We start from the raw sequence: 16,393 nt of genomic DNA on the forward strand, positions 1-16,393 counted from the left end.
ATGGCATTATGAAGTTTCTTAGGACACCTTTTATGTATTTTTTATCCCATGTTTGCCTTGTTTAATTTGAGGAGTAAACTTAGGTAAGATTCAGCAGTAGACATATTTGCCTTGAGTTTTGAAAGAAAGAGGTACAATAGGTAAATACAGTAGGTAAATCTGGAAGTACAGGTGTATGTCTTAGCTTTGTCTTTGTCTAATTATTACCCTTATGAAAGATGATAATAATCTACGTATAATCTAAACACTAGCCAGTCTGGTCATAACTTCAAATACAGTGGCTATAACATGCTTATCTAGAGTCTTAATAATGTAACTGCATTGAGCTGTTGGTAGAAGAATGGAGGTAGAGTATATTATATGCCATACTGTACAATCAAGTAGTTCTTGAATTACAACCATTTGTAGTGACTGTTCAAAGTTACAATGGCATTGAAAAAAGTGACTTATGACTGGTCCTCCCACTTACAACTGTCACAGCATTCACATAATCATGTGATCAGAATTTTGGCTCTTAGCAACCAGCATGTATTTATGATTATTGCGGTGTCCGGGGGCCACATGATCGTCATTTGTAATCTTTCCAGCCAGCTCTGACAAGCAAAGCCAATGGGAGAAACCGGATTCAGTTAACAACAGGTGTGAAATGCTACCGGTTCGGGCAAACTGGTATTTCCGATGATCAGCTGGGTTACGATCAGCTGTGACACGTGATTTATATTAGCTAGAATCATTGGATTTCCTGCTTTCTAGCTAATCTAAATCACATGTCACAGCAGATCCCCCCCCCCTCGCTGTTCTACTTACCTTTGCAGACTCGGAAGGCTTAAAAATATTCTTTGAGTGCTGCGCTGGCGTGCCTAAGGCACACATGCATGCAAAGCACATGCTCAATAGCAGACTCACCAAACCAGTAGCAGACTTCAGAGGATTACACCATTGGTTAACAACTGTCTTAGCAACGGAAATCCCAATTGTCATAAATCAAGGATTATCTATATAGTGCAAGTGGTTCTCATTTAACAATTATTTACAGTTACAACGCTGGTTAAAAAAATAGTTTTGTGATCTGTCCTTGCATTTATGATCTTTGCAGGTCCTAAAGCAAAGAGAAGGAGAAATATGATCATAAGCATACTTTAAAAGTGTATAGAATACATTTTTCTATGCCAGATACTTGAGCTAGAATTTGATTTTAATAATATGTACATTTACATTTTTGTATATTTTTCAGTGATATTATGATGAGAGACAATCTTTTTGAAATTGTAACAACTTCTCGAACATTTTATGTACAAGTAAGTCTATTTATCCATTTTATGTAAGATAACAGACTCACTTCCTTTCAAATATGTAGCCGCAACTTATTTAATTTTGCAACTAAAAAGAGCATGAACTAGGAGCTCCCAATTTGCAGAGAATTAGTGGGAACATCTAAAGTGGAGAACATTTAGTAGGTGTTTTCACAAAATGTCTACTGTGAGGAAATCTATCTATTCACAAAATGGCTATTTTGGTGACTAGCAATAAAATACCCATTTATCAGAAGATAAGCTGGGAAGATTGCTCTATACCACAATCAATTAGCCATCCAACTAGCAAAGCATTTGATTGCAAGTATCCATGACTTTTTAAAGGAGGCTTAAGAAACTGAAGTGGGACCTAACGATTTTTACAAATATGTCCATTCATGATTTACTATTTATTAAAAATATTGTTAGGTGAGGGAAGTGAGCTTCATAAATATCAAGGAAGGTGCTAAGGAACTATGTTATCCACCGACTGGTAACAAATACCTCAGTAGTATGGTAGAACCGAGTCATTTTCATTCTCATCTGTATTTTAGAGTGACATAACTGGTCTAGTGAAATGCTTTGATTAACTTCTTAAAAAGCCTGCTGAGAGGATTTTTCCAGTGGTGTGCTATACTAATAGAAGATAATATGTGTAACTCAGAGTTCAACTATGAAGTCCTTGGTACTTGCTGAACAGTTGTTTTCATTACATAATTAGGTCATATCTTCAGTAAAAATAAGTGGGGTTTGCTCCCTGTTTATATAGAATAGCTTGTTCTGCCAGTGTTGATTTGTTTTCTCCTTGGTGCAGTTCCTTGCTTAGGGTATCATTTTTTGACTTGATTGATTGTCTGATATTAATTTATCTAGATATTGTTTGTTGGAAAGGATGAATTCTGGCCTTTTGTTTTCTTCTTAACTTTTTAATTATCTCTTTTGGATGGTGTGAAAATGTGGCTTATATGTTTATTGATGGCTTATTTGTCTCAGTGCCAAGCAGCCAAGAATTCCCCAGCATTTTTGGATTTAGCTTGATCTTGTTCACAGCTTTCCATTTGAAACTATGGTTGAGTCTAGCCCATGTATTGTAAGTTTAAGTTTTCATCATAGCTTCCTGCTTGTAGTTGGTGTTTATAGGTGTGCTCTGCTAATGTTTGCCTACGTGTCCTACACAGTTCTTACATTGCATGTGATTACTCCCGTTTTTTCCCTTTCTTTCTTTCTTTTTCTTTTTTTGACTACTGGGTCTCTTGGTTTACTTAAGATGTTTCGGAGGGTTTTAGGTGGTCTATGTGCTGTGGTGATGCTATGTCATTACAAACTTGGGGCTTGCTGATTGTATACTTGGCTCCTCGCTATGCATCAGCAGCCCTGCCCGAGCTCCTCGAGCTAATCTCAGCGACGGCAGTTGAGACTCCCAGACTTTTGGTCATGGGGGACTTCAACTTGCCGTCAACGGGAGCGGCTTCCGAGGTGGCTCGGGAGTTCATGGCTTCCATGACGGCCATGGACCTGACCCAATTAGTGCAGGGCCCCACTCACGAAGGGGGCCACACACTGGACCTCATTTTTGTATCTGAACAGTGGACGAGTGATCTGGGAATAGGGGATTTAGTCATCACGCCCCTGTCATGGTCAGACCACTCATCCCTCCGGCTGGACTTCCCTGGCGCTATCCCCCACCGCGAGGAGGCGGAACCAGACTCTATAAACTGGTACCGCCCCAGGCACCTGATGGAATCTGATAGATTCCAGACAGAGCTTGGGCCAATTCCTGTAGCCTTGTCCCGCTCCCGCTCCGAGGACCTGGTGACCGCCTGGAATAGGGCGACGACTGGGGCCTTGGACCGGGTGGCGCCTTTGCGACCTCTCCTGCGGCATCGACCCACCCGGGCTCCTTGGTTTACTGAGGAGCTTAGGGTGATGAAGCGCCACAGGAGACGTCTAGAGAGCAGGTGGAGGTCCTCACGCTCCAAATCTGACCGAACACAGGTAAGAGCCTATTTGCGGACTTACCTTGTGGCAATAAGAGCGGCCAAACGTAGACATTGTGCTGCTCTTATTGCGTCCGCGGATAACCGCCCTGCCGCCCTGCTTAGGGTGACCCGCTCCCTTTTGTCGCAGGGGGCGCGGGAGACACCCTTACAGGGTAGAGCAGAGGAGTTTGGAGAATATCTTCAGGACAAAATCGATCAGATCCGGAGCGGGTGGGCCTCCGTCAGTGGACCAGATGAGCTGCCAACAGCGAGTCTTGAGAGACCATTCTGGGAGGAGTTTGACTCTGTTGCCCCCGAGGATTTGGACAGGTTGCGTGGACGGCTGCGACCTACTACATGTTTAACGGACCCGTGCCCCTCCTGGCTGGTACTGGCAGCCTGGGAGGTGACACGAGGCTGGCTCCTGGGCCTGGTGAACGCCTCATTGGGTGAGGGATACTTACCTACTGCGTGAGACCCTTGCTCAAGAGACCTTCGCTCGACCCAATGGAGCTAGCTAATTATCGTCCAGTCTCCAACCTCCCCTTCGTGGCGAAGGTTGTTGAGAATGTGGTGGCGCAGCAATTTCCACGACACCTAGACGAATCCGACTATCTAGACCCACGCCAGTCCGGCTTCCGACCCGGGCACAGCACTGAGACAGCCTTGGTCGCGTTGGTTGATGATCTCTGGAGGGCCAGAGATAGGGGTTGTTCCTCTATCCTGGTCCTATTAGATCTCTCGGCGGCTTTTGATACCATCGACCATGGTATCCTATTGCGCTGGTTGGAGGGGATGGGAGTCGGCGGCACCGTTTTGCGGTGGTTCGGCTCCTACCTCTCCGACCGGAAGCAATGTGTGTTGACAGGGGGGCAGAGGTCGTCCCTGAGGTCACTCACTTGTGGGGTGCCACAGGGGTCGGTCCTCTCGCCTCTCCTGTTCAATGCATATGTGAAGCCGCTGGGCGAGATCATCCGTGGTTTTGGGGTTGAGTACCACCTCTACGCTTATGATACTCAGCTGTATATTTCAACCCAAAACCACCCCAACGAGGCTGTCGAAGTGATGTCCCGGTGTTTGGAAGCCGTCGGGGTCTGGATGGGGGACAACAGACTCAAACTCAACCCCTCCAAGACTGAGTGGCTGTGGGTACCGGCGCCTCGGTTCAGCCAGCTGACCCCATCGCTGGCCATAGGGGGCGAACAGCTGTCCCCTGTGGAGCGGGCGCGCAATTTGGGCGTCCTCCTCAATGCCCGGCTGTCAATGGAGGACCATGTGGCAGCCGTGGCAAGGGGGGCGTTCCACCAGGTTCGCCTGGTGTGCCAATTGCGCCCCCTACTGGACCGGAGTGCCCTGCGCACGGTCACTCATGCGCTGGTGACGTCTCGCCTGGACTACTGCAATGCCCTCTACATGGGGCTTCCCTTGGGACGCATCCGGAGACTGCAGCTAGTTCAGAACGCAGCCGCGCGGGTTATTATGGGAAGTACTCGTTACTCCCACGTAACACCTCTCCTGCGCGAGCTGCACTGGCTACCTGTGGCCTTTCGGGTGCGTTTCAAGGTATTGATTACCATCTTTAAAGCGCTCCATGGCATAGGACCTAGGTATCTGCAGGATCGCATCCTACCACACATGTCCCTGCGACCTATCCGCTCACACAGAGAGGGGCTCCTCCTGGTGCCGTCTGCTAGGCAATGCCAGCGGGCGACACCTAGGAGTAGATCCTTCTCTGTGATGGGCCCAACCCTCTGGAATGACCTCCCCCCAGACATTCGAACTACCACCGACCTCCGTTCCTTCCGGCAAAAATTAAAGACTCACCTATTTCAATCAGCTGGCCTGGCACTTTCTTAGTTTTACCTCCCGGGGATATTTTAATTGGGTTTGGGGTTTTAATAAGCTTTTAATGTACTATATTTATTATTCTATATACAGTCTTGCAACCTCCTCCACCTACGTATTTAATTATTTAACTGTTTTATGTATGTATTTTATAACGCATTTTAGTGACTGTACACCGCCCCGAGTCCCTTTCGGGAGAGGGGGCGGTCTATAAATATGAATAATAAATAAATAAATAAATAAATAAATAAATAAATAAATAAATAAATAAATAAATGGTCTGTTGGTTTGTTTCTGAGATTTTTTAATGCATTGGAGTATTATCCTTTTCATTGTAATTACTTGAGTTTTATAAACTTTTCTTCTTTTTCCAATAAAATTTTCAATTTCTTTTTTTGTTCCTTTTTTAGAACATTATAAATTATTCACATAATTTCAGTACATATTGAGGTTAAATAACATACTGATGAACCCTTTTCAGTAGTTGGGTTGGTAACAAGGAAGTTGTAATAATTATTAATGGGCTTTTCATATCCCTATTCATTGAAACATATCTGAAAATAGCTATGATCACCTGCCAGGATTTTTCTTTACAGGAAGTAGCTTTATATAACTATTTCCAAAATAGTGGCCGCGATGTCATGAACTCTGCTTTAAATACACTATTGTAGTAAATCTTCATGTTTTTCATGAAAAAGTCTGTTTCTATCGATCTAGATTAAATGTTTTAAATCTGTTCATGAGGAAAATGTTTGACATATTCGTATATTGTATAGGAAAATACTTTTAAATCTAAAACTGAAATTCCACAAAAGTTTTTTATTATTCTTATTTTAGGCCGATAGCCCAGAAGACATGCATAGTTGGATTAAAGCAATTTCTGGTGCAATAGTAGCCCAACGGGGACCTGGAAGATCAGCAGCTTCCGTATGTTTTTAAACAGCTTAAATTATGACATTTCAGCAATAATCAATACTTCACATACTCTTTTTATTAGTCAACCCTTTCTTAGATGTGGGGTAACACATTTGCATGCATTACAACTTGCATAGACTGTTATGTTTTTGATTCAATGCTAATCTTTTTTTAAAAAAAACCCTATTTCTGTCTTTGTGTATTATTTGACTTTAAACTCTCCTCTCTTAATTTGACCACAATGAAATTTATGAATTTATATGATCGTTTTCTCAATTTTGTGCTTGAGACAACCCTAAACTGATTAAAGCACCTTGGAATAGAATTCTTTGAAACTTTTTTTTTCAATCTCCTTAGCAGAGAGTTTGTAATTCAAAAAGATTATAGGTTTCTTTTCTGAACAGCTAACATTGCCAAACTGTTTGTTATAAGTGTCAGTAATTATGTAGTTGTACTATAGATGGCATATTTTTTCAATCAAACATATGCTTATACTACTGAGTATATAATTGCCCTGGTGATTCTTTTTTAAAGCTCTTCTTAGCCATTCATTTATAGCATTTTTTTTTTAAATTTCTGCCAATATACTAGAAGTTTATTCTAGCCTGTACAGCATGGTGATATTAAAACAATTGTGTTTCTTATACCAAATTTCAACTTTTTTTTGCAAAAATTGATTAAAATATTCTAATTAATTGCCACTATCTTTTAAAAACACTCTCTGGGAATGGATGCATTCTGGTTGATGGAAAGGTTATTGGGAATGGGCATTTCTTTGTGTCTTTGGTGTGTTTTCAATTTTTTTGTGGTGGGATAACTCTACTAGTGGCTATTAGCAGTTCTTTTCTTTCTCTTTCCTCCTTTTCTTTCCTCTCTTCCTCCCTTTGTCTTTTCAAGTTTAGGTTACTCTAATCTTAGCTTTGCACTGTGTTCCAGATGCGGCAGGCCAGAAGGCTGTCGAATCCTTGTATACAGAGGTATACATCAAGAACTGGTGAATGCAGCACGTATGTGGGCTCTCATGTAAACCTGCCATTTCATCAGAGGGCTGAAATCCAAAACATTTATTAACATTATATAAAATGATGAACTTAATCTTGTGGTTTCTTCTTTTGATCATTATCACCATGAAATTACTAACTTCTGAAACATTCTCCATTGGCTAATAAATTTGGTCTTTCTAAATAAAATCTATTTTTCAGAATGGCAAACATTCACTTCCTTTCATTGAGAAGAAAAGCTTTAGTAGCAAATACATGGAGACAGAAACTACGTTTGGCCTAATTTGCATGAGAGTTCATATTTGAATTTAATCATTTTAAAACACAGCTACGTAAAAGTCTCTCGGAACCTAATAGTTAAATGTGTGCACATAAACATGCACACTAAGAAAAACATAATTGACCAACCTGCATGGTTTTTACATTAAATATGCATGGGATCATTAGTCAAGATGCAGGGATTGTTATAGCGTGCATTAGTTTGATTAACTAACCTATGGTTAATCAAAATAATCAATATAAGTTTTTTACATTCTAATCACAAAATTTGTATCTCATCACAAAACTACAAATTGAAATATTTGAAATGCTGCTGCAGCACAAATCTTGCTTGGGTTCAATTTTAAAATGTTATAGAAATATTTATAGAGTATTCACTTTAGAAAAGAAGTTTGTATTTGGCAATTATTTTACACAATTATTTTGTGGTAAACATATTTATTTCTGATCACTTTAAAACAAAGAACCAAATTTCTTCTTCATCTTCCTTCACTTAGAGGATTCCTATAGATGTTTCTAGACCTGTTTAAGGTTTAGTCTCCTATCTGGATAATCTGCTCATCATTATAAAAGTATGTTGACCAAGCTAATTCTGAATCTAGCTAAGCAGCCATATTCTTCAGCTAATGATTTGTGTAATAGAAATGGAAAAATTTCTATCAAGCCTACCATTCAAAATAAGAGATATTTTGTTCATAGAAGTATTAACATGTGATGAGGCACAATATAGCTTAAAGTAGAAGCACATTCTGGAATGTTATCCTAAACCAGTCTTTGCTTGTTGGTCTAATGCAAATGTTAGAATTTTCAGTTTGGCAGAAGCTTCCACTTTAGGTTGATTGATAAATAGATGTAGAACATTGGAACACTAATTCCAAAATTTGGCAGGAAATGGATAACAATTCTGGAACATAAAGGTAGACTGCTATGGTCTTATTATCTTTCATTAAGAAGCTTCATATTCCTATGTAATTATAGCTGAAATTCCCAACTGCTCCAATACAGGATGTTGTCAATTTTCAGTATACCTTGCTCTTTGATTTTAGTTGATGAATATTATTCAATACTCTTCAGAATTTTTTTCTGAATATTTTCTCAGTTTTCACATTAATTGACAATATTTGCAGCCTAGCAAAGTCTAGACAATACTCTTTGATGTTTCCTGCTTATTGTAGAAATTATCTTCTGCAGTTTTCATTAAACATAGTATTAAAATGCAGACTCAATAATGGTATGATCATATTTAATATGAAAATATTGATTATAATAAATAGTCCACTACCAAAGCAACAGCTACCATTGTAAGTACAATATAGAAAAATCCAAACTACATAGATTATATTACTTTCTGGAAATATTGACCAGCAAAATCAGATATTACTACGGTTTCATAGAACAAATAACTAAGGAATGAAGCACAGATAAACAAAAAGATAAAGTGCCTTAATAGTGGAAGTTTAATTCACATAAAATTTTAAGAATTTAATTATACTTCTTTTTTACAAGTGAATACACGCATGAATTTATGGGATTAGTTTCTTGAAATTCTTTTAGGATTAGATTTCAAGAAGTATTTAATCTTATTGCAAATTCTCAGAATTGACAGTTTCTTCAAAATGCTGCTGGTGGTATGCTCACAATGGGCATGTGGCAAGTAAGGGGGAAATCTGTTGTGCTGGGAGATTGACAGCATTGGGCATAATAACTCGGTGCAATTGCACTGTCAGAATTAAAAGATATCACGCTAGATTTAGGGATTTGTCTTGGCTGTTTCAGCTTGCTGTTTCACAATGCTGTATGCTCACAGTCTTAACATTGTGCTGCATCGGAAAAGCTTCTGCTTTGTGCTCTCATGCCTTGCTTTGTATTTCCTTTTTCATTATTTCAGTGAAGTAGGTCTGAATTGAGTAATTAACATAGAGTAAATGACCAACTTAATCAGATAATTACTTCTCCTTTACAGGAGCATTCCAGCTGTTCAGAATCCAGCTGTCCTGCAAAAACAGCAGCAGCCACCTCACATTCCACAACCACTCACCGCCCCACTTTGGTCCAAACCCTTAACAGCAAACCCCCTGTCTTGGAGAAGCGAAGATTTCATGAATCTTTTACCACGGCCAAACCAGGGAGCTTCAAGATCCAGGCTGTCCCTTCAAGAAACTCAACTTCCAAAGTGACTCTGCAAGCCCTATTGGAACCTCAAAATAAAAATGGCACTCAGGAACCGGATCCTGATCCAGTGGATCTCGATGATGCAAGCCTTCCAGTTAGTGATGTGTAATGATGGGGAAGAGTCTGGAAAATTAAGAATTGTTTTGGTCCTTGAATTTCCTTTCTCAGACTTTTAGCCAAAGATAGAAAGAACAAAACATAGAATGTTGCTTATGTTGACCTTTGTGTATGCATACATTCAAAATTTTGTATGTTTTAGTAGTTATATGCTACCTTGCACTGTGTATCAGAGCGGACTTTTTGCTTTTTCTGTACCCTGATGACAAATCTTATTGATAGCAAGGGGCCGAAATATAATACTTGATCTAAAAGTTATTTAAGCAAGGTACCAGCTGCTCTTCATCATCAGTTTGGCAAAACTGAAAAAAAAACCTCCTTAATTCTATTTTTTAAAGCCAATTTACAGCTTAATGATCTTGTAATTCAAGGCTATTGTCAACCAAATCGGCTTATTTTCTAAAAATATTGGCACAGGTTTTTTGGGCATCTATGTATACAGTGTTCTTTGATTGTCAGGACTGCAGAGTGTAACAGTAGAGGCAATGTAAATGCACTTTTCCTATGCAAAGAGATTTTTCATGTTAAGAATATTTCATGTTAAGAATATTAAGAAAAGCACCATGCTGCAGTATCTGAAATGAGGTATGTTTTCCTTACAATGAATACTTAGATTTGAGCAATCTATGTATTCAAGGCACAAAAACTGCTCATAACAAGTATAATATTTGTTAAAGTACAATAAGTGAGAATCTCTATGAGAAAAGAAAGCTTATAAGAAAGGCCCAGAGATTATTTACGATAATCTAAATGTGCTGATTTAATTGGAGCTCCTGATAAATGCTTTGTAAATCACTGCCCTTCCATAGAATCCAAATCCTTTAGAATTACAGAAAACTGGTGCTGTGAAATTTACATTACCATAATACAGCTATTTTGAATATTAAGCCTATTTTTGATGCACTCCTAAAGATAAATTGTAACTTTTGCACATTTGGATATTGATGGACCACCAAAATAAAGGTATTATGTACATTTTTTAAAAAACTAGGGAACATAAACTATTAAATCTTTTAAAGGTTTAATGAAAATATTTTATAATGGGCTTTGCAGTAATTATTTAAAACTATCGTTCCAAATTTTGTTTTCTCTTGTGTGATCTCCCCTCCCCCCCCCCTTTCAGTGAGTTGTAACTGGTTCCCATTTTATATTTTGGTCAGTAAAAGACTGAACAAACTCTGCTTCATGCTATTAATTGGTACTGAATTATTCCATCATGCAACTGTGGCCTGTAACTTCTGTGCACTGTATTTATTAAAAGTGCCTGTGGGTTCTTTCTTCATGATATGTTAAAAGTTTGGAGGTTAGATAGATTTATTTTTCTGGTTTTGAGCCTTGTTTGATATGGTTCAGCATGTGTATAAGGTGAAATGCTTGTGCAATTTCCAGCCTACTGGTATCTGAGCTGGTCATAATGATTTTCAAACTGGATATTTGTTCAATTCCAGTGACAATAATAATAGGCTTAAGAAGCTGATGCTGGATAATTGATCAAAAAGAGAATGCACTATTTTATAGATAGGTAGTGAAAAAAATCTGTTTAATCAACAAAAAGCCCAAAGTTTCACATGCTGCTTCTTTATGCAATTCATATTTTCCATTGTATAATATATTGTGTAAGTTATGCTTGAGAAATTCTAAAGAATGAATGGAGATATTTAAGCAAAAAAATCCTCCACTATTCTAGTGAAGTAGGCATTCTTTTATGACTTAGTGGGGAAAAAGCTAAAATTTTCAAATTAGTTGAATGGGATGTTCCCTTATATTAAGAGCAGAAGTGTGCTGTTCCCTTCAAATTTCCACTAATCTTCTAAAAAGATAGAAAGGGAATGATTCTACAACCCTCTCCATTTCAAGAAGGAAATATATTTTCCTTCATATTGTCACAGCTTTTGAAAGATTCTCTAATTTTTTAAAAAAATATTTGTTATTTGCTTGCTTAAATTATAGTAGCAATGGGAGCAAGAATCCTTTTATTTAATCTATTAGAGAACTTCAGTTAGACCAGTGCTTCTTAAACGGGTCGGGGTGGGTGGATGGTAATTTTCCCCAAATGGGGTAGTTGAGAGTAATGAAGCAATTTGCAATTGCATGTTTGTGAGTCAAGGATGCAGTTTGGGACCAAAGTTGCCAAGATGTCTGTGTAAAACAACAGTCTGGAATTTTTTTTGGTCGGGATAGTGACATTATGTGGAACAAGGAAGAGGAATAATTGAATCAAACAGTTTAAGAACCATTAAGCAGTGACCAGCACATTCCTGCTTTTATTTTATTAGATTTTTATCCCACTTTTATTACTTTTATAAGTAACTTGAGGGGGTGAACATACCCAATACTCCTGTCTCTTCCTCTTTTCCTCAACAACTGTGCTAAGTGGGTTGGGCTGAGAGAGAGAGAGAGACTGGCCCATACCTGCTTTCTGTGTGCCATATGTATAAAAGAGGGTGTATAAAGTAATACTAGAAGTCAAATTATGTGTTTATTTCCATGTATATCCTATTTTGTACACCCAACTCTTCTATAGTCATGTGCTGGGTTGACTTGCATTTTGAAACATGACAATTTCATTTGCAGTTCATTTGTCTGTGCTAATGCCTAAGTGTTTGATTTATGGTCCTTTTAACTGCCTTTAACTAAATGGTCTTTAGCTCCCAAATTAATTTCTCCAAATATAACTTCCCCTCAAAATCTTATTCTCAGGCTTTATCTAAGAAGTGTTTATATTTGCAAGAAGAATCATTTGGCACTTGTAAAAGAGAACATTTTTGCCACCCTACTTTGTTTTTGTACATAAACTCAAAAGGCATAGGTATTTTGTATCACTGGCACAAACTGAATCAGTCACTTTCCAGATGTTTCATTAAGTTTGTCTCAGGGGAATTTTCACTGTTGTTCCCACTTAGCTACAATTCTGTTTGTCATCAAATAAACAGGTTGGATCGCAGAATCCAGCTATTGTGATTGTGGAAATTTGCTGAAGAATTTGCCTTTCAAGAATACATCTATTCTGTTGTTAAATATACTAACTACATTTATAGGAAGTTATGCGGATCAAATCTGTAGATATTAAAAATTTAAATAAAAATGGACAAGGCCTAAAAAGATAGTAGAATGCCAAATTTCCGTGATGTTATTTCAGATTGCTCCAATACAGCAGTACCTTTATATTTCTCAATTATAAGCTAAATATTTACAAGCAGTGTTTGTAAATTACATTTTATTTGCCTTCTCAGTTACATGTGAATTAAGGTATATGTTCTGTTCAGTCGAATTCAGGAGAATACATTTTAACTTGTAACAGATTTAGCAAATGTATGAAAGACCTTATTTTTTACATTAGGTATTTTATGGAAGAAACTGAGTTGAATTGTTTGTTGTATTGCCATACTTTGATGTTGTGCTAGGTTTACTGGTTCTGGTACAATTTCCACATTGCATGTTCATTTTATTCTTTGAATATTATCAGTTTTCAATAGTGAAGTGTAATCACAGCAGCATCTTATGGATTCCTTTAAAATCAAACTGCTTAGGTAATTCAATAGTGTGGGAAATGCTTGTGGTTGGCAAATTGTCAGGACTTTTAATTTAACAGTACTTTTTTATATAAAATTGAAGAAAATTGTTAACTTATTTGGAACCTGTGGTGTTTTCTGTAAATGTCACACTTGTTAATAAATTGACATAAATAATGAACTATAATAATCTTACCAGACTACTACATTTAGTTTACTTCAAAAGACAAATTGTTCAGTGAATGAAACTATTTTTGCAAACTTTGCTCGGGCCTTCAGATTCACCAAAAATCTTAAAAGTGATATTTTTAATTGATCAAAAAGCAAACATTAAAAAACTTAGCTTAATTAGTACAACTAATCTTATTACCAGAAACATTTTAAAGAGGCAATGCTCCTGAGTGGTTAAAATTAGGTTGTAAAAAACTATTGTTGAAGACATTTTGGTATGATTTGCTGTCATTATGTTATTAAGTATGCCAATTTGTACACATGTTTTATATGTGCAGTCCTCATACATGACAAGTTATCCTTGAATGATACTTAAGAATGAAGCTTCAGAAACCATAGCTTACCCAAGAAACATTGACAACTCTCCATGATACATATTTAAAAGTTCAGATGAAAATTCAAAAAAGGTTAAATAGCAGACACTGCATGTGACATAAGCAGTGTCTAAATTGGATAAATAAAATTTAGAAATAGTATAATACCATACTATAACACCCAAAATTAGAAAATTGACGGAGAACCCTTTTAAGCTGCATAATCTGGAAGGAAGCTTCCAACCTGAGTAAAGCTGGTCTTTCTAGCTTAAAATCCTGTTTGAGATTCCATATGCATTTTAATATGCTGTTGGAAGGAGTCCTGTTTTTAATAATATGAGAGAAGAGGGAACATCTGGTAACTGAACTAGAACTTCTGAAAGTTCTGATTATTATGGCCAAATGTCCTGCTACCAGGAATTGTGATTCAATAGTACTTGGCCAGCTATAGCTACCTCACTCCTGCCTTAATACTGGAGCTATGCTCAAAGCAGCTCTTTTCTCTTGAGATAGTATCAAAGTAGTCATACAGTTCAGATCCCATTCTAAGACAAACTGACAAAAATTGACACTGATTTCCCTTATGTATCTATTATATCATCCCTTGTAGGCTAAAAGTACTCACAAAAAGTTTACAAATAATATGAATTGCAAACAAAAATACAATTAAAAGCAACTAACAGACAGCTGCCATCTTCATAGGTTAATTAATGGCTTTATAGGACAGTAAAAAGAATCCAAGCTGAGATTTCTGGGATGCTCTTTGCTTGCCTCCCTCAGTAGCATTTCCTATATTTTCCATAGTATTTCCTATTCATAACAATAGGAATAGGAAAAATATTGCATCACCATCTTGTTTGATATAAGGAGGAATCTCACTTGGCATTCTAAGGATTCTAACTTATTTTTCTGAGCACAAATTTGCAACACTGTATCTTCACTTAGCATTTGAAAAGGCAGTCTTGAATGTCAGTAAGTGTCCTAACTTTTCCTTAGCTAAGTAGTAGGCTGGTTGTATTCCAGCAATACTGCAAATGTATTAGCAGCAGCATAAGAAGGTATCCTGAGGACAAAGAGAATGCTTTTCTGTGTCCCAGAAATTTGAAACTTTCCAGGAAGGACAGAATATACTGATTCCATTGGAAGTGTGCATCTCAAATTATGACCTACAGCAGTTCTTTTCTGAAAAGCATAGGCCATGTAAGCCAACTAATGTAAATATTCTGGAAAAATAACATTTTGATAAACTAATAGAAATATTTTTGGGTTGCCTTATAACTATTTTTCATATGAGTATTTGCAAACTGAAATACAAAGTAGGGAGGTCGTAGAAACGAATAGATTCAGATGGTGAGTAAATTTGGTAGGCTAATGTGAGGAAAGGTCACATTCTTTGAGGCTGTGCTTATTGGCATCCTAGGTATCATCATTGCATCTAACAGAGTCAAAACATTGTTCAGTTCCTTCGCCAGTAGGCCAACTATGTTAATTCCCAAACATAAGCATGTCATTTTTTAAAACTGCATTTTCTCCTGTGTGCTGTTCGCCTCGGGAACAGGTCTCCCTTATCAATTGGGGAGGAGTTGCGGGATTCCTCCCCCGATGCCTCCTGGGGCTACCCTGAATCACCCAGTTCATCACTCAGAGAGGAACTGGAACCCTTTCAGGGCATCCTCCCTGTGGAGGAGAGAGCTGGCTTAGTTAGGAACAGGGGCCGGCTCGCTCTGTCTAGGGCTTGACCCAGGGAGGATAAAGGACCAGCCCTGTCCACAGAGATGAAAGAAATGATTGTCCAAGCCATTTCCCAGGGCATAGCCGAAGGGATCCGGCAGAAAGATGCCCATGTGGTGGGAACATCTAAATCAAGACCGCCCCCAGTTCAGGTCAGGGACCAGGCCCCAGCCTCTCCTGGCACCTCAGTGGCCACAGAGGAATCAGTCTGGGAGGAGGACGAGACAGAGGAATTTGAGTTATCTGAGGATGAGGATCTTCCTCCCGATAAGCCCGCCTTCACCGGGTTGTTTAAGCCATCCTTGTTTAAAGCCATTCTACCCAAGGCCAAAGCATCCACTGAGCTAGGGTCTACTCCTAAGAGTATGACCGTGCCATCCTCCTCTTCTAAGGACTCCAAAGAAGATCTTTTCAAGGAGAATGCTCCGACTCAGGAACTGATTCCGGTTCCAAATTTATTCATGGATGTTGCCCAAAGACAATGGGCACAGCCCGGTACTTTGACCAATCCTAGCGGTGGGGATAAATCTCTGTATTCTGTAGAAACTAGGATGGAGGATATTTTGAAGTTACCGGAGGGGATGCCCCGGTGGTTTCCTTGACTTACAACTCGAACCTGCTGGCGGACTTGCTGGACGGTCTCAAGGCAGAAGACAAAAGTTCTGAGAAGGCCTGTCATAAGATGCATCAGGCAGCTGCCTGGGCCATCAGGGCATTCACCTCTGCTTCCTTCTTCACTAGGGCTTCCCTGCTCTGGCTAAGACAATTGAGATCCAAACCTCCCTCTGGTGATCTCGGTGGCATCACGATCTCAGTAAAATTATCACTGCAGTGGAGTATTTGGCCGACGCCTCGTCGAATGCTGCAAAGTTCGCGTCCCACATGTTGGTTTCCAATGTAACTTTGCGCCGCCTTCTGTGGCTTCGCCACTGGCAGGCAGACTAGAAAGCAAATTGGAAGCTTGCTTCTGCTCTCTTCAAAAGGGGGATAGCTCTTTGGGGATGC

The 16,393-nt window shown here is 38.8% G+C and overlaps 1 protein-coding gene across 3 annotated transcripts in view; it reads left to right on the forward strand.

The window, feature by feature from the left end:
- Positions 1-13,307, forward strand: part of PLEKHA1 (pleckstrin homology domain containing A1) — a 47,116-nt gene extending 33,809 nt beyond the window's left edge. Inside the window, exons 10-13 of one of the 3 annotated variants that reach the window (XM_081954383.1) lie at positions 1,235-1,298; positions 5,954-6,043; positions 6,968-7,038; positions 9,275-13,307. In XM_081954383.1, coding sequence (XP_081810509.1) covers positions 1,235-1,298; positions 5,954-6,043; positions 6,968-7,038; positions 9,275-9,488 — 439 coding nt within the window. In that variant the 3' untranslated portion in view covers positions 9,489-13,307. The remainder of the gene's footprint in view (positions 1-1,234; positions 1,299-5,953; positions 6,044-6,967; positions 7,039-9,274) is intronic. The other 2 variants (XM_081954384.1, XM_081954382.1) reach the window with 2 other exon arrangements.
- Positions 13,308-16,393: the final 3,086 nt, after the last annotated feature.

Source organism: Natrix helvetica (genome assembly GCF_964273705.1).
Source record: "Natrix helvetica genome assembly, chromosome: 5".
Classification (NCBI taxonomy): Eukaryota; Metazoa; Chordata; class Lepidosauria; order Squamata; family Natricidae; genus Natrix; species Natrix helvetica.